This window comes from Sorex araneus, chromosome 4 (assembly GCF_027595985.1).
Source record: "Sorex araneus isolate mSorAra2 chromosome 4, mSorAra2.pri, whole genome shotgun sequence".
Taxonomy (NCBI): domain Eukaryota; kingdom Metazoa; phylum Chordata; class Mammalia; order Eulipotyphla; family Soricidae; genus Sorex; species Sorex araneus.
Genome location: NC_073305.1, coordinates 190,747,809 through 190,770,663, shown reverse-complemented (window position 1 = coordinate 190,770,663; position 22,855 = coordinate 190,747,809). Strand labels below are relative to the sequence as shown.

General features: G+C 47.3%; 1 protein-coding gene across 1 annotated transcript in view; it reads left to right on the top strand.

Moving 5' to 3' along the window:
• Positions 1 to 21,794, top strand: part of WDR27 (WD repeat domain 27) — a 136,179-nt gene extending 114,385 nt beyond the window's left edge. The window contains exon 26 of the mRNA XM_055136760.1: positions 21,672 to 21,794. Coding sequence (XP_054992735.1) covers positions 21,672 to 21,722 — 51 coding nt within the window. The 3' untranslated portion in view covers positions 21,723 to 21,794. The remainder of the gene's footprint in view (positions 1 to 21,671) is intronic.
• Positions 21,795 to 22,855: the final 1,061 nt, after the last annotated feature.

Genomic DNA, 22,855 nt, shown 5'->3' with positions numbered 1-22,855 from the left:
TAATTGAATCACCATGAGAAAAGTTACAAAGCTTTCAGGCTTAAGTCTCAGTCATACAATGATCAAACACCCATCCCTTCACCAGTGCACATATTCCACCACCAAGAACCCCAGTATACCTCTCCTCCCCCATCCCCCCATCTGTGTAGTTGATAATTTTCACTTTACTTTTCTCTTTACTTTGATTACATTCAATATTTCAGCAAAAAACTCACTATTATTGTTTGGAGTCCCCCCTCCCACCATCAGACCTGCTGAAAAGAAATCATATGATAATTTGTTTTCCATTGCTGGCAATGAAGAGATATGAGCCACGTGGTTTTGGATTTCTGTATTTTAGTAACTAAGTCCAGGGAAATTTCTGCCAGAAATTGCATAATTGCAAGCTCGTACCTCTCTTTAGTGGACCTTATAAGATGGCGGTTGCCATGCCACCCAGAAAGGAAAAGCCGAGAGAGAAAAACCTTTCCTCTCCTGAGGTGGCATGGGGCCATGGCTTAGTTCACAGTTTAGAGACATTTCTGCAAGAAGCTGCTGATGCCAAAAATGGTGGCCTCCAGGATCATGGTCATTCAGCAACGGAGAGGCTGCACATGTGTGGCCGCTCGGGTCACAGCTCAGCAAAGAGCCTCTATAAGTATTTTATGTTTCTTCAAATAGATTTTGGTAGTTTGTAGTTTTGTATTTGGGGGCAGTTGGTGGGACCCCCCCCAGGGTGCCCTGGATGAGAATCAACCTGTATTTTTGGAATTATTCCATTTCATCTAGATTATTGTCTTTATTGTCATGTAATTATTCATTTATCCATAAGGTTCATGTCAGTCCCCATTCATTCCCAATATTAGTATTTTGTAGCATCTCTTTGATTGTCCATCAGAATAGATTTATAATGATTGTTCTTCTTCATTCATCATTGTATATGTCTTTCAGCTGAATTAGAAAATAAAAGGAATTATGCTGGAAATCTATTTCCACTCTGTTTTTGTATTAGCTGTGTTGCTTGCCCTTACTGGCATCCTTAGTGCTCTGTGTGGGCTTTGAAACTGTCACCCACTGTTTTCCTATCAGTCTAAAGGCCCATTAGCATTTATTGTGGGAAATCTTGGTCATCAGCTGACCCTGGAATCATCTTTTTTTTTAAACTTTTTTTATTGAGTCACCATGTGGAAAGTTACAAAGTTTTCAGGTTTAAGTCCCAGTTATACAATGCTCGAACACCCATCCCTTCACAAGTGCACATATTCCACCACCAAGAATCACAGTATAGCTCCACCCCGCACCCCCACACCCCTAGCCCCCCCACGCCCCTAGCCCCCCCACTCATAGCCCCCCCCCGCCTGTGTAACTATTAAATTTCACTTTACTTTCACTTTGATTGCATTCAATATTTCAACAAAACTCACTACTATTGTTTGGAGAGTCTCTCCCCTAAAGTCGGACCTGCTGAAAAGGAAGCATTAGATAATTTGTTTTCCATTGCTGAGAATGAAGAGATATGAAATCGAGTGACCACACTTAGTGGCCTCACGGTTTGGGGTTTCTGTATTTTAGAATTTTAGTAACTAAATCCAGAGAGATATCTGCCAGAAGTTGCATCATTGCCAACTTGTACTTCTCAGTTACATTATATTCCACATATGAGTGCAATCTTTCTATGTCTGTCTCTTTCTTTCTGACTAATTTCACTTAACATGATACTTTCCATGTTGATCCATTTATATGCAAATTTCATGACTTCATGTTTTCTGACAGCTACATAGTATTCCATTGTGTAGATGTACCAGAGTTTCTTTAACCAGTCATCTGTTTAGGGGCACTCTGGTTTTTTCCAGATTGTGGCTATTGTAAACAGTACTGCAATGAACATAGAAATACAGATGCCATCTCTACTATACCTTTTTGCCTCTCCAGGATATATTCCCAGGAGTTGACCCTGGAATCATCTTAACTTCTCCTACATTTTAGAAGAAAGATTTAGAAATATGCTGAGTATATTTCTGATTATGTACTGAATACAGAAATTTTATTTTCTTTTTGAGTCACACCCGGTGATGCACAGGGGTTACTCCTGGCTCTTCACTCAGGAATTACTCCTGGTGGTGCTCGGGACCATATGGGATGCTAGGAATCTAACCCGGGTCAGCTGCGTCCAAGGCAAATGCCCTACCCACTGTACTGTCACTCTAGTCCCTGGAGATAGTTCCTGAAAAGTACTTTCACTCCAGGTTTTGCAATCTCCCCAATCTTTGTCTTCTTCTGGGAGCCTGGTAGTCATGCCATGAATTGCCTCTGGCATCATATAAGTTCATTAATGGCCATGATCCAGAGACACTGAAACCTTGGAAGAGAGCAGCAAGTTGCAGAGATGCCTCAGACCCCATGCCAGTCTCATACCAGGTACCCCGGAGGGGAGCGGGTAAGTTCCACCATCTGCCTCAGTAGAGCCCGGCAGCCAGAAGCCTCCAGAACCCAAACCACCATGCTCACAGCCTGTCTCCAAAAGCTCAGGATGAGCCTCATCCATGAGACTGAATCTGCTGAAAAACTCAGGCATGCGGGTTTTGTGACCAGAATCTCCAGGTTCTCACAGATGAGCAACCTCCCCCATCTCATATTCTACGCCGCTGATGTAACAAGAGTTGCACACCACATTTGATGGGTGTGAAGTTTAGAAGGCAACCAATCTTGAAAATATATATATATATATATTTACATATATTAGCACACAAGGTTCAGCCTGTAACAACATATTAGTAATCTCTTATACAAGGGTTTAATGGCTCCAGGGTGAGATACAACAATCACCGTGCACTTTCCTCTAAGGAAACTTTTTGGATCATTTTTTGCAGATTATTCATAATAAGCAACACAAAATAAATTATTTAGGACCTGCTTTTGGGGCAGTCTTGGGTGGTGGTGGGAAAATTCTAAAAAATAATGGTGGAAAGGTGTAATGATGGTGGAATTGATGTTGGAATATTGTCACTGTAGCACTGTCATATCGTTGTTCATCAATTTGCTCGTGTGGGCACCAATAATGTCTCCATTGTGAGACTTGTTACTGTTTTTGGCATATCGACTACGCCACGGGTAGCTTGCCAGGCTCTGCCATGCAGGCGGATACTCTCGGTAGCTTGCCAGGCTCTCTGAGAGGGATGGAGGAATCGAACCCAGGTTAGCCACGAGCAACGCCCTACCCGCTGTGCTATTGCTCCTGTCCAAATTTTATGTGTCTTCTTAGCAGCACATCAATCTCATAATCTGAAGAAAATTTTTCAAAGTATATACAAAATAGTGACAATGCTAAATGTCTGAAGAAAGAAATAGATCATGGAGGTAGCTAAAGTCCACATAAAAACCTGTGTATAACTATAGAAGTTTCACTTAAATTCACCCAACTGGAAATAGTAAAAATATTCACAATAGATGAACACTGTGATACACCCATACTACTGAATACTGCTCAGTTGTGAAGGAAGAGAAAGAGCTCTTGAAACAAGCAACAGTCTCAGGGGTTCAGCTTTGAATAAAATCTCAGGGGTACGGCTCTGAATAAAAAAAATCTCAAAGGGTCATATCATCATCATCATCATTATCCCATTGATCGTTGAATTTCTCGAGCGGTCTCAGTAACGTCTCCATTCGTCCAAGCCCTGAGATTTTAGAAGCCTCTCTACTTGTCCTTCCAACGATGCCATACTGGAGGCTCTTACAGGGTCAGGGAAATGAGGCCCAGCTTGTTACTGGTTTTGACATATTAATACACCATGGGGACCTTGCGAGGCTCTCCCATGGGGGCAGGAAACTCCCAATAGTTTGCCAGGTTCTCCCAGAGGGAAGAGTAGGCTAATAAGATATCGTGCGGCCACGTGCTTCTGGGAGCTTGCTTTTAAGTCTCTGGATGCTGGCCATTGACAGGATTACACAGCATGGGGGCAGTCCCTGGGTGTGACCACCTAGCCACTGGGAGATGGGAAATCTGGTCAGAGCAGGCCCAGTCCTGATCCGAGCAGCCTTGGAGATCTCAGCCCTGGGTCCCACACACCTGGGTTCCTCTGCTGGTTCCTTCATGCATGAGGTTCGTCCGAACGTTGTGGAGAGGGGCCTTGAGCATGGCTGTGTCTAGGCTCCGGAGGTCTTTGGCTGCCGGGAGCTCTGCTCGGGGTGGGGAGGGAAGCTGGAGCCCATCCCCTTCAAGGAGGCCCTGGGGAAGACAGCCAGGTGCGTGGGCAAGAGAATCTCTATATACTCACATGATATTGCAAAATGACAAAATTCTGGATATGGAATAGAAATAGCATTTTCCAGGTTAGGGATAGCAGATAACTAACTGGATATAGCATGAGGACAGTCCTTAATGAAACAGTTCTGTATTTGAATGTGATGGCAATTACGTACATATATGCATACTGCTATTGTCAAATTATTGGTTTGGCACTGTATTAGAGTTACATAAGAAGAAACCATTGGGGAACAAGTGGTAAAAGTACACGCCATCTCTTTGTTCTATCTCTGTAACTGTGTGAGTCTACTATTATTTCAAAAGATGAAAGTGGTGCAGAAGTTAAAAACAAATGTCTGAAACTTGTGGTAGACTTTTCTACTTCCTCTATAATGAAATAAAAACTTTCTAATTCTAATGGATAAAAAGGTTAGTATGGCTCATATTTTTACCTGGTACTTTGAAAATACAGAAAAAACAAACACTATGAAATTAAAACTCTGTCTTTATCTTAGATACTGGTATTCCTTTTCCATCCATCTTTATTCTACCTTCTGGCCTTATCTCATATATCAAGTTTATTAGTTTACCTTTCAGTGACCTATACTATATTCCAAAATTATTGGTCTCCCATATCTTGTTTTTCATTCCCAGGAACTGTACATTCCCTCAGAAAAATGTCAACTAGGAACTATAATCAACATTAGATGATCTGGGGCTGGAGCCATAACACAGTGGGTAGGGCGTTTGCCTTGCACGCGGCTGACCCGGGTTCGATTTCCAGCATCCCATATGGTCCCCCAAGCACCGCCAGGAGTGATTCCTGAGTTCATGAGCCAGGAGTGACTCCTGTGCATCACCGGGTGTGACCCAAAAGGCAAAAAAAAATCTATGTATATATGTATGTATACATATATATAAAAGATGATCTGATTCTAGTTACTCAGTGCAGATGATTGAATGATTAGACCCCTGCTGAAAGGTACACTAAATAGTTCCTAATACCAAATTAACATAAAATTAAGAAAAGACCACTTGTATCACTTGTCATCCCATTGATCTTCTATTTGCTTGAGCGGGTGCCAGTAACGTCTCCATTTGTCCCTGTCACGTGCTAGTGTAGCCCAGTGGTATCTGTTTGTTCCAGGAACATGAAGAGCCTCAAACCGTTTGTTCAGGCTTTTGACGAAGAAGTCTGACCATCTCATAGGTGGGCCGCCACACGGTCTTTTGACATCCCGTGGAATCCAGTTGATAACAGCTCTAGTCCAGCAGTCGTCTCTAAATCGCATTACGTCTCCAGCCCATCTGATTTTTGACAATTTGGCAAACGAGAGCTTGCCAGGCTCTGCCGTGCGGGTGGGATACTCTCGGTAGCTTGGCAGGCTCTTCGAGATGGATGGACACTTATAGGGCGGCCTCTAATTGCCCTTACAGGTGTTCCCATGGTTCACACCATATTTGAACCTTATCAAATATGGTGCAGTAATTATGGAAAATGGGTATTAAGTGTCTTATGATGTGTCTGAGTGTCCAGAAAGTGGCCTGGAGCGTGGCGGTGGCTGGGTAGTGGAGGTAGTGGAGGTCGGCCAATGAAGTTATTTATCTGGCGCCGGTAGGGTGGGGTCATCTGGGTATGATCCCTGGGCTCACTCATGCGTGAGCCTCGGCCCAAGTGTCTGGAAAGTGGCCTGGAGCATGGTGGTGTCTGGGTAGTGGAGGTAAGAAAGATACATGTACAAAAGATTTCAGAGCAAATCATCATCATCAGCAGCAGCAGCAGCATCCCGTTGATCGTCGAATTTCTGGAGTGGTCTCAGTAATGTCTCCATTCGTCCTAGCCCTGAGATTTTAGAAGCCTATCTTTACTCATCCTTCCCAACGATGCTGCATTGGAGGCTCTTTCAGGGTTAGGGGAATGAGACCCATCATTGTTACTGGTTTTGGCATATGAATACACCATGGGGAGTTTTCGAGGCTCTCCCATGTGGGCAGGAAGCTCTCGGTTGCTAGCCAGATTCTCCCAGAGGGAGAACTAGGCTATAAGATTTCAGAATAAATAAACCTTTAAAATTCTGACAGTCTACTCTAAATCATCTCTCCCCACACCTCACCGCTCAAGAATACTTTGTACAATACCCCTAGCCAGTTTCTGCAACTTCATTTTGCACTTCATTAAATAAACACCCAAGGAACAAAACTAACATTTGCAAAGCACTCTGGTTTTCAGGGAACTTGTTCACAAGGGATCTCATTTGATACTCATTAGGCAGTAGAACGCATAAATGAAGAGCTCTATTTTCATCCCCATTTTAGAGAAGAGGTAACTTAGAGAAGCAGCTTCTCAAGATCATATAAGCGAATACTTGAATTGCAGAATAAGAAAAATAACTTGAATATCTTGATTCCTAATCCTAAACAATGTCAAGATATTCCATCAAACTAAATACCCCCGTCTTCTATCAAGTAAGAGACATTTCATAACACTGAGCACTACAAGAATAGAAGGTAAATCTATTCTTGTCAATGCAATTTAACTTTTCTGGTCTCATCTCAAGCAGAGGATCTGAAAGTGTGGTGTAATCCTGATATCAGTAATATGTCTGGTGATTCTAAATAGAGCTTTCAAAATAGAAAATCAGTGCAATTGCATGTGGTTGAAGAAATCATCTGGCACAGAGAGGGAGGCAGAGGGCAGGAGGGAGAGACATGAAGAGAAGGAAAGGGAGGGTAGTAGGGGAGGGAGGGAGGGAGAAAAAAGGAAGGATGGAAGGACAGGAGAGAAGAAAGGAAGGGAGGGAGGGAGGAGGCAGGGAAAGAGAGTATTTACTTCAGCTTACTTTACAGCTTTATGCAATTCACCAATTCAAGAATAGATTGAAGGAGAATTGGGAGATTAAAAATCAGGTCATCATAGATGATTCATTGAGATTTTCTGTGCTTATTAACCTTCAGTATGCTTTTCTGTGGCCAGTATCTGGGGGAGCTAGGGATCCAGTTAAATCTATTTGAATTCTACTTTGTTAGAGCAGCATAATCCTTCTCTTTTCCACAAATTAATTGGTTGGAATATTGAATGTAATAAATTATTATGAATAACTTTATAAAAATTAAATTAAAAGAAATGCTTTTACTTCTAGCACATTGAGTCTAACCCCGTGGCCATGGTCTCATGAAGGAGCGAAATGAGCCTGTTGATGGTCCTGTTATAGGATGTACCGTCCAGGTTGACGCTTTGTTCTTGAACAGCTGGATTAGGAAATGTTCGGTAGTAGTAGTTGAGTTTATGCTACTTGGACTGTCATTGTTCAGGAATAGATAGGTTAGTAATTTTATGATATTTGGGGCATTTTCTGCCATTATTCCTTCAAAGATACTGTACTCTTAGTTATTTTCCTCTGGTTCCCATTATGTGTAGATTGCTACATTAGATGTTAATCCACAGGGTTTATATAGATTTTACTCTTCATGGTGACTCATGTATAGGTTTATGTATAGATTGTCACACTTGATGGTGACCCACAAGTCTATGTGGTGTTTCACCTGATTGTGCTTGAGGAGCCGTGTGGTGCTGCAGGTGGGACCCAGTGCCTCTCATGGCCAGGCCCCTCTCTGCCACTGCAGCTCTCCCCAGCGGCTCACCAAATGGCAACATTTGTGGGATACTTATGATTATTTTAGAAAGAACTTAAGCAGATGCTGATAAGTTTGGCACTTAATTTCCAACATCTGGGCTCCACATTTAGGCTCCTCATTTTATATCACTATGAATTTTTTTGTATCACTGCAGTGAGAGCAAACACCTTTGTTTCACTGACATTTTGTTGTAGTTTTTGAAAGTGTAGTAAATGAAAGGTCTGACAATATTGCAGTTTTGGTGTCAGTTGCTTCACATGGGTTTACTGGAGACAGCTGTGAGCACAGAGGGTTGACTTCTTGCTGGAGGTTGGGTCCTACCATTGCCGGGAAGAGTTTTGTTTTATCAAGAGATAGGTGTATTATCAAATTCATATGTCCCAGTTTTCTTTTTTGTTGAGAATACTGTGTATCGAGATAGGGGCATGAACACGTGTGCATGACACAAAGGCTCACCATGAGGATTGCACTCAGCCTGCTATCTGGTTATCCCAAAGCTCATCAGCGTTCTAGTGCAGATTGTCCTGGCCTTCTCAGTGGTTCTTCATTTTAAAGCATGCATCCCCGGGCCCAGAGTGATAGGACAGCAGGTAAGGTGCTTACCTTGCACATGGCTGGCCTGGGTTCGATTCCAAGCACTGCCAAGAGTGATACCAGAGCAAAGAGCCACAAGTAAGCCCTGAGCATTGCCAGATGTAGCCCCCAAATCAAAAATAAATGAGTAAAACATGCGTATCTTTTTTTAATATTGCATTAAATTTTATTTTACATTTGGATCTCATAATGGTAATAATCATGCCTTACCTATCATGAATGAAACTTTTAAATGCATATCTTTCTTGTTTTTATTAGTGCTCACTGTTCACTCAGTATTCTCTTTGCTTTGATCTTGAAAAACAAGGTGCATTCCTGGGCATACCTTGGGGTATTGTGCTCAGTTCTGTGGTTTGCCAAGGAGGCTGAGTGGACAGTGGGCTCCCCGTGACCACAGAGAGTTGCTGCTGCTCCAGTTCTTCCGGCAACATCAGTGTTGTCAATTCTGGTCTCTTTGTGCATGTGGTGGTGTGTTTTAACCCAAGAGAATGTTCTTTCTGTGTTGCTTGGACCAGGGTGCCCTCTGCCATGAAGTGCCTATCTGTGTCACAGTTCACCGTGGGTGTTTGCTGTTCTTTGTCAGCACCGACTCAGGAGGCTCAGAGCAACCCTGAGTGGCACATATTCACAGCCATTTTCCGCTTGCTTCCTGTCTGCCATGTTTGTGGAGCACGGTCGAGCCTCCATGAAGAGCATAAGGTAGTTGGGAGAACCTTTCTGTCAGTGCTTCCTCCACAGTCATGGAGGCCGTCTGTGCCGTCATCTGAGAAGTGCAGCTGTTTGGCCTCTCATGTGGAAGCTGGTTTGCCAGTGGGGTGAGGAGGTGTCGTTCCAGGTTTGCTCTCCTGGGGAGCACTAACCTCACTGAGAAGAGCCTTCTTTGTACTCTTCCCTGAACCCTTGCCCTGCTCCCCACATCCCTGCACTACTCCACACACTTCTGCCCTGCTCCCCGCATCCCTGCACTGCTGCTGTACTCCTGCACACTCCTGTACGCCTGTACTACTCTTCATACCTCTGCACTTCCTCCGCACCCCTCACTGCTCCTCTCCTGTCATCTCCTCTGTTCCGCCAGCCTGACTGGGACGGGTCTCTGTTTCTGCAGTATCTTTAAAAGTGCCTCGGGGGAATGCTCTGCCAATAAGGCAGAGTGGGGAGGGAAACGGGGTGAAGGGGGTGGGAGGGGGTGGGAGGGATGATGGGGTTAACAGTGGAGAACGGGTACTGGTGGAGGGATAGATACTCAAGCTGTATATGACCGAAACACAAGCACGAGAATATGTAAACCTGTATCTGTACCCCCATGGTGATTCATTAATAAAAATTTTTTTAAAAATAAAATAAAAATAAAAGTGCCTCAGGCACTGGGTTTCTGGGCAGAGGACAGGCAGGGTCTGGTTGGCCTGCAGGGACACACCTGTCGAGGAACAGCTGCCTCCAGCTTCCACCACTGTTGGAGAACCTTCTCCAGCCTGCTGGCACATCTTGGGCCAGCTCTGCCCCCCACACCTGCCCCCTTGTGTTCTGGACACTGTCCACTCCAAATCTAGAACTTGTTGTTTCTGCCATCAGGGATGTGATCAGTGTCCCCACCTCCCAGGCCCAGGGCTTCAGCTGTGACCACCTGACTCAGGCGCAGAGAGCACCTTTGGGCTTCTAGGGCCACGCCCAGCCCTGCCTTCATGCTCTGCGGTGTGTTTGCTCGGAGACGTGGCGCAGTGCTGTAGGCACCCCCCCAGGGCAAGCCTCCACATTTGGGCCATGCAGTGACCAGGGCAGTCCACACTGGAGACCACACTGTGCATCAGTCCCTGGACACGCCCGGTTCCTGGGCACTGGAGAATGAGCCGCCCATGGGAAGGGCTGGAGCCGCAGCAGCCATGGGCCCTGGGCAGCTGCTTCCCCCTTCCCACTCCGTGTGGCTTTTCTCGCACAGGGACTCGGCCTTCTCTGTCTCCTTTCCCTCGGGGCCCCAACTTGAACACCAAGTCTGGACTCGTGTTGGCACAGTCTCTGGATCTTCCCTTCACAGGCTTTGTTTGAGAGATATCTGCCAGGAACTGTTTTCCCCCCTCCAAGTTTAGCTCTTAAGATGTGGGAAATCTCATTAATAAAATCAAAGGCAACACATTGAGTCTTATGTCTAAATAAGAAAAACTCACCAGAGGGTTCCGTTGCATTAGTGTGGAAGGAAGTCTCGCAGTTGGAGCCTTTTGGCGAGTGGTGCATAGCAGACAACCCCCCAGGGTTCCTCGTCCATAGTGGACAGCCGCTTGGGGTCCCCTGGTACATAGATGACAACCCCCCAGGGACACCTGTGCATAGTGGCCTTCACGCTGGTGTCCCCTGGTGCATAGTGGACAGCTGCCTGATACATGGTGGACAGACTCCTACATTCCCCAGGAGCTCATACTCACATTTCCTCCAGCTCATCTTTCTCCGGGAGACCCTGGCCAAGGAAACTGACCATGTGATTTTTTTTTTTTTTGGTTTTTGGGTCACACCCGGCGATGCACAGGAGTTACTCCTGGCTCTTCACTCAGGAATTACCCCTGGCGGTGCTCAGGGGACCATATGGGATGCTGGGATTAGAACCCGGGTCGGCCGCGTGCAAGGCAAACGCCCTACCCGCTGTGCTATCGCTCCAGCCCCCTGACCATGTGATTTGAAGCCTCCCCGAGCTCAGTGGTTAGGGTCATCCTTCTGCGCTATCGTCCTGTTAGACTGAAGTACGTGATCATCTAAGAACACCAGGCTGTTCAGGCTCAGGAAGCGGGGTGCCCTTTCCACTGCTCATTGGAAGGGTTGACTGAGCAGGAGCAGAAAGCTGATGCTTGGTTCAGCCTCGTGTGGTCCCAGGATACGAAGGCTCAGCCTCAGGGCCACAGGTGCGTGAGTGTGAACGCCCGAGCTGCTCTACGCCAAACTCTCCGGTCAGGTATTTCTCATCCTGCGGGAACAGCAGACAGTGGGGTGTGGACAGCCTAAAGCAGCGCCTTGTGATTCACCAGCGATGTGCCTGTGCGCCGTGTGGAGCCTGGTGAGCTCACCAGTGTGCCACTGGCTGTGCGGCTTGCTGGGGTGGGTTGTGTCATGTGCTTTCACCCCTGATTCCACAGAGACTGCTCATACTCGGGGTACACTGTGCTTGCATCAGGATGCCAGTTCAGAGTAGCTTTTCATTATTGAAATCAAAGGATTAGATTATTGGAAGGATAAAATTAGACAGCTATTTTTGCTGAATTAACAAGGACTCTATCTTCAGCCTCTGGGAATAAATTCTCACATTTGGCTGAAGATACAAGTTGTAACTGTGTGAAGACAATTCCAGAATATGTATTCCATTGGCTCTGCTTTTGTTTTCTATTTAGGAGATAATTAATTGGGGTTTTTTTTTGGTGTTCGTATCAGTTAAAGCTTATTTTGCTATTAATAGAATTGAAATGCTTTTAACAAAAAAACCTAGTGAAAACTGCTGCTTCTGGACATGAGCATGGACCTTTTGGATGGAAGATCTTTTGAGACTCAGCTTTCCCTTTCATAACTTTATAAGGAGCTCACCTTCCTTTTAGGAGGGTAGTAAACTGAAAATTAAAGATTGTGGTGTTTAAAGATTGTAGACATGAATTCTGTTCATCTCACCAGCCACTCACCCATCCTCTGTCCTCCTGCCCATTTATCTATTCACTTATCATCCATCTGCTCATCCAACCATAGACCCCTCCGTTCATCCACCCTCCCTGCCACCTGCTTGTCATCCATTGTTATCCACATCTCTCTATGGATCTCTCCCACCCATCCTGTCCATTCATCTCTCCATCCATCCATCTGTTCATCCATCCATCCGTAAATTTCTCCATTTCTCCATCCATTCATCCACTCACCCCTCCCTCATCCATCCATCCATCCATCCATCCATCCATCCACTTTTCTGTGAATGTAACATATTTGTGTACTGTCTAACCATTAGCTAAATACTTGTCACTTGTCAATTGGGTCATTAAGGCAATATCTAGAACAAGGAGTGAAGATTATTTTCCCTCAGGTAAAGTACCATAAAGTAACTGTTTTAGAGTTTGTGGACCAGAAAGCAAAGTTGAGAATATCATGTATGTACTCATGTAAAAGAAAGGAAAAGTAACTATAGTCTTTTTGTTACTAACTCTCAAAGTTTAATCAATTTTGAGTGCATTCTCTTTAGTGCATAGATCTATGGATGAGAATAATGAAATTACATTTCTGAGATGGGCAGCATTTTGTTTAATTGGGCTTCATGGTAACATTCTCTATCACCCAAATCCTACAGAAGGTCATCTGTTTCTCCTCATCTGCAATGAAGCACCACATGTTTCAGCTTTGAGAATGTCTGTTCATGCAGATAGGAGCAGCCAAATACTGGTATCAACCACAAGCATTTGCTTTTCATAGAGCACATTCCTTGTTGGGCAAACATGGTCAGAATTTTTAGGTTTTACTTGTGCTCTTTGCCTGTTCATATTTCATTATGTTTCAGAAAAGTCACTTTCATAAGGGGTGTAGGTGGAAACTCCCCAGCAGCAGCTGGAAGGACTCGGAGTGAAGACATTTTCTAAATATTTTTTATTGAATCACCGTGGATCACAAAAATTTTCATGATTGAGTGTCAGTCCCACAGTGTTCTGGCACCATTCCCTTCCCCAGCGTCCACTTCCTTCCACCGTGTCCTTGTCTCCCGCCTGCCCTGGCCTGCCTTCATGGAAGGCCCTGTTTCCTCTTCCTCTTTCCCTTCTAGGCACTGTGGTCTGCAGTGTTACTGATACGGCATCATGCAGGTCACTTTATCTCCTTTCAGCACCTCGCCTTGACCCAGAGTGACCCCTTCCTTCCCACTGTCATTGACATAGTGGTTCTTCCCTGGCCCATCCCACTCTGTCCCCTGTAACCCAGTGGCAAGCTTCCTACTAAGGATGGAAGATATTTCTGTCTGGATGTAAGATCTTTTGAGACTCAGCTTTTCCTTTCATAACACTTTATAAGGAGCTCACCTTCCTTTTAGGAGGGTAGTAAGCTGAAAATTGAAGATTGTGGTGATTAAAGATTATAGGCATGAATTTTTTTGTTCATCCTGCCAGTCACTCACCCATCCTCTGTCCTCCTGCCCATTCATCCATTCACATATTCACATATTCACTTATCTGCTTGTCCAACCATTGACCCCTTCGCTCATCAACCCTCCCCTACAACTGCTCGTCATCCATCATTTCTCATGCTCTTCACTTCTGTTGCCTTTGGGTATTTGTTATTCCCTTACCGTGTATCTTTATATCCTGCAATGAAAGAGATCATTCTGTGTCTGACTCATTTCACTCAGCACAGTCCTGTTCGGGTCCCTCCATAGAAGAGCAAATTGTAGGACTTCCTCTTTTCTTTCACCAACTAGAGTATCCCGCCTGCACGGCAGAACCTGGCAAGCTACCTGTGGCATATTCAGTATCCCCTAAACAGTAACAATAATGAGCCTCATTTGCCTGACACCGAAAGAGCCCCCAATATGGCAGCATTAAGAAGAATGAGCAAGGAAAGGCTGATAAAATCTCAGGGAAAAACTAGGCTGCAAAAACGAAGAAGGACTAAAATGACTGTCTGTACTTTCAACGCATGTATGCTGGCATTGAAAGCATCCATCGAGGACCTGATGGTGCAAGCGCAGAAGATCAAGTATGACATCATTGGTCTGACTAAAACAAGGCATCAATCACATCACTCCATTTTCGACACTGGAGAAGAACTGTTCCTCGGAACATGCGACAGTAGAAGCATCAGTGGTGTCCGTGTCCTTGTCAACACGAACTTGGCCATGAGCATTGATTCATTCGAATGCCTAACAAACCGAATTGGACAATTATACTTGAATAGATGTGGCTCACTGCTGGCAGTTTCTATTTTCGTTGTCTATGCACCAGCATCCAACTACGGTGAAGAAGAAATTGAGAAGTTCTACGTGGAGCTGGAGAAGTTCTATAAAGAAGACCACACCTTCTACAAGATCAGTGTTGGTGAGTTAATGCCAAGATAGGACCAAGAAGGTCGCCCGAAGAACTCCACACTGGGACCCATGGTCTAGAATGGAACGAACAGGGTGAGAGACTGTCTGAGTTCATCATGTCGACCAAGACCATCCATGGTAACTCACAGTTCCAGACGGCTGAATATAAACATTGGACATGGGAGTCTCCCGGTGGACAGTTCCACAACGAAATTGACCACATCATATTCAATCAACGGTTTTACCTGACCAATGTCGCTGTTGTCCCAAAATTCAAAACGGGATCAGACCACTGTCTCCTTTGTGCAAAATTCTACTTCATGGAGCAGGGAGAAAGAACTGCAAAGTTTAAGTTTAAGAAGAGAACTCCTAGAATGACCACCACAGGGAGTTGTTTGGCACTGTTGCGGCAACGTGGAAAGATGCAGTTGTTGACAACATCGACAAGAAATACAATTGACTGGTTCAGCACCTCCATAATTGCACGAGGAATGCCGAGAGTGGGAAAGCCACAAACAGACGCCTGTCTTCGGAAACACTCGAACTCATTTGCCAACGTGGTTTGGCGTGAGCCAAAGGCAATCACAAGCTAATGTCTGAACTTACAAAGCTGTGCAGAGAAGCAATAAAGGAAGACCTCAAAGAGAGAAGAGTAGGGGCTGGAGCAATAGCACAGCGGGTAGGGCATTCGCCTTGCATGCAGCCGACCCACGTTCGATTCCCAGCATCCTATATGGTTCCCTGAGCACTGCCAGGGGTGATTCCTGAATGCAGAGCCAGAAGTAACCCCGTGCATCGCCAGGTGTGACCCAAAAAGAAAAAAAATCAAAGAGAGAAGAGCAGCAGTGTTGGCCAATGCGGCAGAAGTTGGGAAAAGTATTTGCAACACTCGCCTGTCCTTCGCCAACTACAAGACCAAGATGACTGCCCTCCGACATCCTGATGGATCTATCACATCTTCCAGAAGGGCAATGGAGAGGATTACTCATGACTTCTACTTGGATCTCTTCGATAGCCACATCCACCAGACCACATACCAAATCCACAGGATGGATATGTCGTTCCCAACGTCCTCCCTTCTGAAATCTGACATTCCATTTTATTGGTAAAGAAGCATACAGCACCCGGTCCAGACAAGGTCAGACCCAAATACCTGAAGAATCTGCTGCCAGTACTCGCCAATACACTGGCTCAGCTCTTCACACGCTACCTGTCCAAATGCAAGGTTCTGTCCCAATGGAAAACAAGCTGGAGCTTTCTGTTGTACAAGAAGGGAGACATCCACGATGTGGGGAACTATCACCCAATCTGCCAGTTATCGGTTGTCTACAAGTTGTTCACTCGAGTCATCCTGAATAGAATAGGCAGGACACTAGACGAAGGACAACTATACAAGCAAGCCGGGTTCCAAAAAGGATTCAGAACGATCGACCATATCCACACAGTGACCAAGCTCATTGAAGTTTCTCAAGAATCTTGAGATGCTGCTCCATCTAACATTCATAGATTTAAAGAAGGCCTTCGATTCTGTTGAGACTGAAGCAATCATCGAAGCCCTAGCCAAACAGGGCGTTCAAACTCAGTACAACAAGATCCTCTGCGAGCTGTATTACCACCAGGATCTCACCATTCTCCAAGGAAGTGATCATTGACATAAAGAGAGGGGTTCGGCAGGGTGATACCGCTTCACCGAAACTCTTCAGTGTCACCCTCAAGAACGTCATGTGATGACTGGAATGGGAAGGAATGGGAGTAAAGATAGATGGTCAGCGACTACACCACCTCCACTTCGCTGGTGACATCATTCTCATAACACCAAACATTAGCCAAGAAGCACAAATGCTGGCTAACTTTGACCGCAAGTATGGAAAGGTTGGACTACAGCTGAATCTCACCAAGACAATGTTCATGAAAAACAAACTAGTCCCTGATGTTCCATTTGTTCTCAACATAGTGAACATCTCTGAATGGATCAGCTATGTGTACCTGGGTCGAGAACTCAACATGAGGAGCGACTTGGCACCAGAACTGTGCAGGAGGAAGAGAGCAGTGTGGAACATCTTTAAGAGCATCGAAGAAGTTGTCAAGAGAACAAAGAACCTCCGGCTCTGAGCACATCTTTTTATTTTCTTTTAAAAAAATTATTTATTTTATTGAATCACCATGTGGAAAGTTACAAAGCTTTCAGGCTTATGTCTCAGTTATACAATGCTCGAACACCTGTCCCTTCACCAGTGCACATATTCCACCACCAAAACCCCAGTATACCTCCCACCCCGCCCCCACTCCTTCCTGCATAGCTGATAAATTTCACTTCACTTTCTCTTTACCTTGATTACATTCCATATTTCAACACAAAACTCACTATTGTTGTTGGAGTTTCCCCCAAAAAAACAGCCCTGCTGAAAAGGAAGCATTTGATAATTAGTTTTCCATTGCTGAGAATGAAGAGATATGAAGTCGCGCGGCTGCTGTTGCAGCTACGCGGTTTGGGATTTCTATATTTTAGTATTTTAGTAACTAAGTCCAGGGAGATTTATGTTAGAAATTTCATCATTTCCCTTCCTGGGGCAGAATGGGGCTATGGCTTAGTTCACAGTCTAGAGACATTTCTGCAAGCAGCTGCTGGGACCAGAAGTAGTCTAGCTGGCCTCCAGATCGTGACCATGATCAGCAACAGAGCAGCCTCACAAACGTGCGGCCACTCGGGTCGCATCTCAGCGGAGAGCGTGCTGGTATCGCCCCCGTCCCGAGATCACCCGCACGTCCCGCTGTTGCAAGTACATACCTCTATTTTTTTTTCTTCTCTTGCCTCCAAGTTCATACCTCCTTAGTGGTCCTTAGAAAATGGCAGACGCCACGCTGTCTTTCCCCAAAAAGGGGAAAAAAGCCGAGAAAGAAAGACCTTCCCCTTCTTGTCTGGTGTGGGGCTATGGCTTAGTTCACAGTCTAGAGACATTTCTGAAAGCAGCTGCTGGTACAAAAAGTAGTCTAGCTGGCCTCCGGGTTGTGGTCGATCAGCAGCCGAGCAGCCACACAAACGTGCGGCCACTCGGGTCGCATTTCAGTGAGAGAAGGAATCTGTAGTTCCGACCTTCATCAGCGATCAAGAATTAGGGACGGTGTCTCGTTTGCCATGGCATCGAAAATCACATGGGCCAGACACATAATGCAATTTAGAGACAACTGCTGAACTAGAGCTGTTATTGATGTTGGGGCGTCAAAAAAATACATGGCTGCCCACCTATATGATGGTCAGATTTCTTCGTCAAAACCCTGAACAAATGGTTTGAGGATCTTCCTGTTCCTGGAGCGAGCAAATGCCATTGGGCTACACTAGCACGCGACAGGGACGAATGGAGACGTTACTGGTGCCCACTCGAGCAAATCGAAGATCAATGGGATGACAAGTGACAAGTGAAGTGAAACTAGTAGACATGATCAGTGATGGAATCAGAGACAGCAAGGACCACTCCTGCCTCTGATACCATCACATTGGTCTCATCAGGGAAGCATGTACGGCCCCCTCATCAGAGACACAGGTCTCATCTGGGGAAGCATGTACGGCTCATTCATCTGTTCAGGCAAAAGATGGAGCTCTATTTCCCGTCTTGCTGGTGAAGGAAGTTTTCTCTGAAAACCTTGAAAACACACATTACACACATTTCAGATGTAACATGTTGCAGATATTTAGAAAGAACATTAACAGGTTTGGAGAGATAGTACATCGGGGAAGTTGCTTTTCTTGCATGTGGCTGACCTGGGGTCCATCACCACTTAGTTCCTCCCCCCCCCCAGTCCCTCCAGGAGTGACCCCTGAGCATAGATCCAGGAGTAAACCATGAACACAATTGGGTGTGACCCAGAACACCCAGTTAAGAAACAACACAGGAAGATTACTGTGCCCTAAGCAGTGGGGTCTGTAGCTCGTGCTCTCCAGGACATGCTTCTGCTGGTCTGGGGCTCTGGAGAAAAGCAGTGTCCAGGGGGATGGGAAGAGCCTAAGATGGTGGTGTTTCCTGGACACTGTGGGCGACCCCTCAGCCTTCGTGTTCCTCCACCCACAGGGCTCTGCCGGAAGGGGTGCTCTCTCTGTGCAGCTGTCCTGCTGCACCCGCAGCTGTGCCTCTGCGTGTCCTTTTCCCCCTCAATGTTTGCATTTAAGGCTGTCGATGTCTCTGAAGGACCAAAACTTGTTTCAGCCCACAGATCCCACATCAAGTGCGTTATTTAATACATTTGAAACTGTTCCTAAATCTCCCTGAAAGTTCCACTTTTACTCAATGAGTGGCTTAGGAATGCATTCTTTTTGTGTTTTGCCTTCCCAAACATGTGACTTCTAATTATTTCCAAGGATTATGATTCATATGCTGCTTCAGAGATCGTGATTCACAGTCCCTGGGATAGTGACCTACTTCTTTCTGGTTAAGTCTTGCAGTTTTCAATTGTGTGTTTTTAAAACTCTCTTTCCATTTCTCTGCTTGTGTGTCAGGGTCCTGCTTCACGCTTCTGACAGCGTCTGGTAGGAGGTGGCAGATGCGTGCCACAGGGGTCCAGCCTGTCCTGTTTCCTACCCTCCAGCGCCCTTTGCTCTGCAGTCGATGTAGGAGGTGCCTACATTGGTCCAGGCCCTCCTGTTCTTACTGGTGTGGTTACTGACTAGAATAAGTTGGTCTCCTGGGATTTTGTTTTGTTCTGTGATTTCATAGCCACCTCCTGTCCTTTGTACGGTTTTGTCTTTTTATGGGGAGGGGGGCTCCCAAGTCATGCTTAAGGGACCTTGGGGTTACTCCTCCAATTGTGCCTGCACACCAGTGCTCGGGCCTGAGGGTGTGGTGTGGCTGGACCCTGCAGCTCCAGGAACTACTGGACCTCCCCTGGCTGTGCTCAGGGATGTCAGGGCTGCAGCAGACACTGCCCCCAGACCACGTGCTCAGGTGGCACCTGGCTGGGCTCCAGTGAGCAGCCCCCTGGCTGGGCTCCAGTGAGCAGCCCCCTGGCTCCCCTACCATTTCTCACTTTCTCTGCACATTTTTGAATGCAGTGTCTTCGCCGGACCTGCATCTTAGTGGCATTCTCGTGCCGTGTACTGCTTCTCTTCCCAGCTGGGTTTTGTTTATCAACCTGGTGTGTACGTGTGCATGTGTGCGTGCATCTGTGTGTGTGTGTGTGTGTGTGTGTGTGTGTGTGTGTGTGTGTGTGTGTCTAAGTGGAAGATTTCCACAACCACAGTGTCTGGTGCTGTTACCCAGACTTGCTTCCACAAATGCTGTTTCCTTCTTAATACCTTAATACTCAGATTCTTAAATTTTTTTTTATCTGTCTGCAGGTTGATTAAATCTTGAGAACATTACCCAAGGCTTTGGGTGTATTCTTGCTATTCCTACTTTGTGTGATTGCTCTGACCTAACCCTGGTCAGCATATTCTGGTGAGCGAGCCTGAGATCACCACATCCTGCTTTCCCCAGGAAGAGCAAGTGTGTCCAGGGGGCGGCTCCGTGCCCTGTGGCAGGAGGTGTGGGCCATTGCCACCATTTGAATCTTCTGTACCTGGTTTCTTTCTCCTGGTTCCCTGTTCTTGATGATATTTTTCTGTGGCCTCTGTGTCTCTGAGTAAGGTTCTGAAAGACAGTCTTTGTGTTTGAATCTTTGTGTATTTGAAATGTCTTTAGTTTGCCCTCACACCTAAATAGGAATAATGTGGCTGGACACGGAGCGCGAGAACACGCCTTGTGTGGGGCTGGCCGGGAGAGCTGTGGAACAGACTCAGAACTTCTTGGGCAGAAGCTGGGCTTTCTGTCATCAAGCTCAGGTTCACTTCCAGGACTCCTCGACAGGCGAATCCCAGCCCTGGAAGGAGAAAGTCACGTAGCAAACAGCCCGCGGAGGGGCCTGTGCTCGGTGCCCCTGTTTCAGGGTGTCCATGGGGCCAGCGCCACTGATCCAGGCAGCTTGTCCTCCCTGTGCTCCTGGACAGAGGTCTGGGCTGGTTCTTCCTGTTCTGGGCCTTTGGGCGTCGGGCCGGCCCTCACTCTGGCCTGGCCCTCGGCCTGTCTTGCTTGTGTGCTGAGCGGGCAGCGTTTCACTGCCAGGCGTCAGGCCCCACCGGAGAGACTCTGGTGTCCACATGTAGTGTATCCAGGTAAGTCGGACTTTGCTGCAGCCATCTTGGAAACACAAGCTCAGTTTCTCCAGCCCAGAACTAAACACAGCCCAGGGCAGAGCCATGTCACACGTGTTGCGTGGTGCTCCAGGGCCAGCATGTGTGGTCCAGTGGGGCACTCGGGAGCCCCGTCATGGACGCGTGTCCTGCTCTGTCTCTGGCTTGTCGCTTGCTTTCCCTGGCCTGTCCCGTGCAGTGCTCCAGGTCAGAGCTTGCTGCTGAGTGCCGCCACCAAGGCCTGGTGGCCGTCCTGTGTCCCCAGCCTCACAGAAAGCTCTGGACGCACCAGACATTTTGCCCATGTGCTGACACTTCTAGGTGCTGCTGTGGCTGGGACAGGGTCAGTCTCCACTCAGACCCCCTGTGCGGCCCACCTCGCGCAGCCTCTGTGGTCTGAGGGAGCCTGGGCAAGACGGATGCTCCTTCACCAGCTGGCATGCCATCCGCCCTCATGGGGCCCGTGGAAGGCGGAGGATGATGGGGCGAGGCAGGGGCGAGGCTCTGTGAAGCCCCTTGGGGCTGGGGGCACAGCGAGGCCGGCTGGGGACCACAGGCTTCTGTCGCTCACTGCTCCTGCTCTGATGACGAGGCCAGAAACGTGGTGTGAAATGGGATCAGGAGTGCTGGGTCACGGCAAAGCTTCTAGACAGGGTGTGTGTCCTCATGGAGGGGAGCCGCCAGCACCCTTGCCCCGTGCCCCTGTGGAGTCCCCATGAGAGGCCTAAGGCAGAATCTACGCTGCTATACCCACCCGCACCCCGGCCCCAGGACGAAGAATCAGATGTGTTCAAGCGAGCACTTCCCCAGAGAGCGCCTCAGAAGGAATGGGGAACAGAGCACTGGGTAGGCAGAAGCTCCAGCCGGGCTCCCCTCAGTGTGAGAAGGGCAGCAGACGGGGTTTGGTGTGACTGGCCGTCAGTGACAGATGAGCATCTTAGTGTCCATGATGTGGAAAGTCTCTGGGAGCTGACGCTCTTGAGCACCCATGGGTGTTGCCAGGGAAGTGACGGCTTGTGTCTCTGTCCCCACAGCTCATCACGGCCTCTTTGGATGGGAAGCTCCAGCTGTTCACAGCCCCATGAGCGTCAGTGAGGCTGGCGCAGCTGCACAACTCATCTATACCACCCTGGGGGGCACCGGATCCCGAGGGAGCCCCTTCGTGGAAAAGTTCACGTGGCCCCTGGTACCTTCCTCAATAAAGAAACAGAGTGTGTCCCACAGCTAGGAGATGTGGAAGGAGGGCTCGCCGACAGGGAGGAGCCATGAGGTAGGAGCAGTGAGGGCCGGGCAGGGTCCTGTCAGCCATGGAGTGTGGAAGTCGATGTGGAGGTCTCGTTCTGTTCAGCAGGGCGAACCCTTCGTAGGGCGCAGCCGAAAGAACAGACACAGAGCCCGGAGGAGAGAGAAAAGGCATTTATTCTATGGCAGTTACAGTATTTATACCTCCCTGTTGGGAGGAGATGGTGCCAGGACCCCCAACAGAAATGCAGGGTGTGGCACGGGATTTAGCTAGTAATAAACAAATGCTGATAGGATAAGATCAGTAAGATTAGGAGTGGCAACCTTTGCTAGGTGTGGCATGGGGTTAGCTAGTGATTAAACAAATAGTGACAGGATAAGATCAGTAAGGTAAAATGGCTCCCTACAATGGAGAACAGGCAGGGGGCAGGTGCCCCTCCACTCCCCATCTGCCAGGGAGCAGCAGGCTGTGCTCCACCCCTCAGGGTTGTATCCGCTGACACATATCACCCCTTCAGGGCTGTCTCAGCCGCCACATTATCACCTCTCAGGTGATACGTCTACCGCCACATGTCCCCCCTCAGGGCTGTGTCCACTGCCACAGGTCCTCCTTAGGACTGTCACAGTCCTGGCTCATTTTCATGTGTCCCTTGACCTGTTCTGTGGTGCCATGTCTGCTTTGCATATACAGGTCACGAGGTGGCAGGTGTGCAGTCCCTTTGTGAGAGACTCTGAGACTGTTGCCCACTGAGCTCACGCCCAGGCCTGCACCATGTGTGGGGGGGGCACACTGGACACGACTGCCACGACACTCGGACACAAGCCATTCACCCCGTGGCCCTGCTAGTATGGGGTTGGGAGGAGGAACTGGTGTTCACCTGGTTCTGAGAGAAAGGAGATAGGATGAAGGTCCAGAGTGGCCAGGCCAGTGGGAACATCTCCAGAGGAATAGTGGGTTTGCCTGCTGACCTCACGG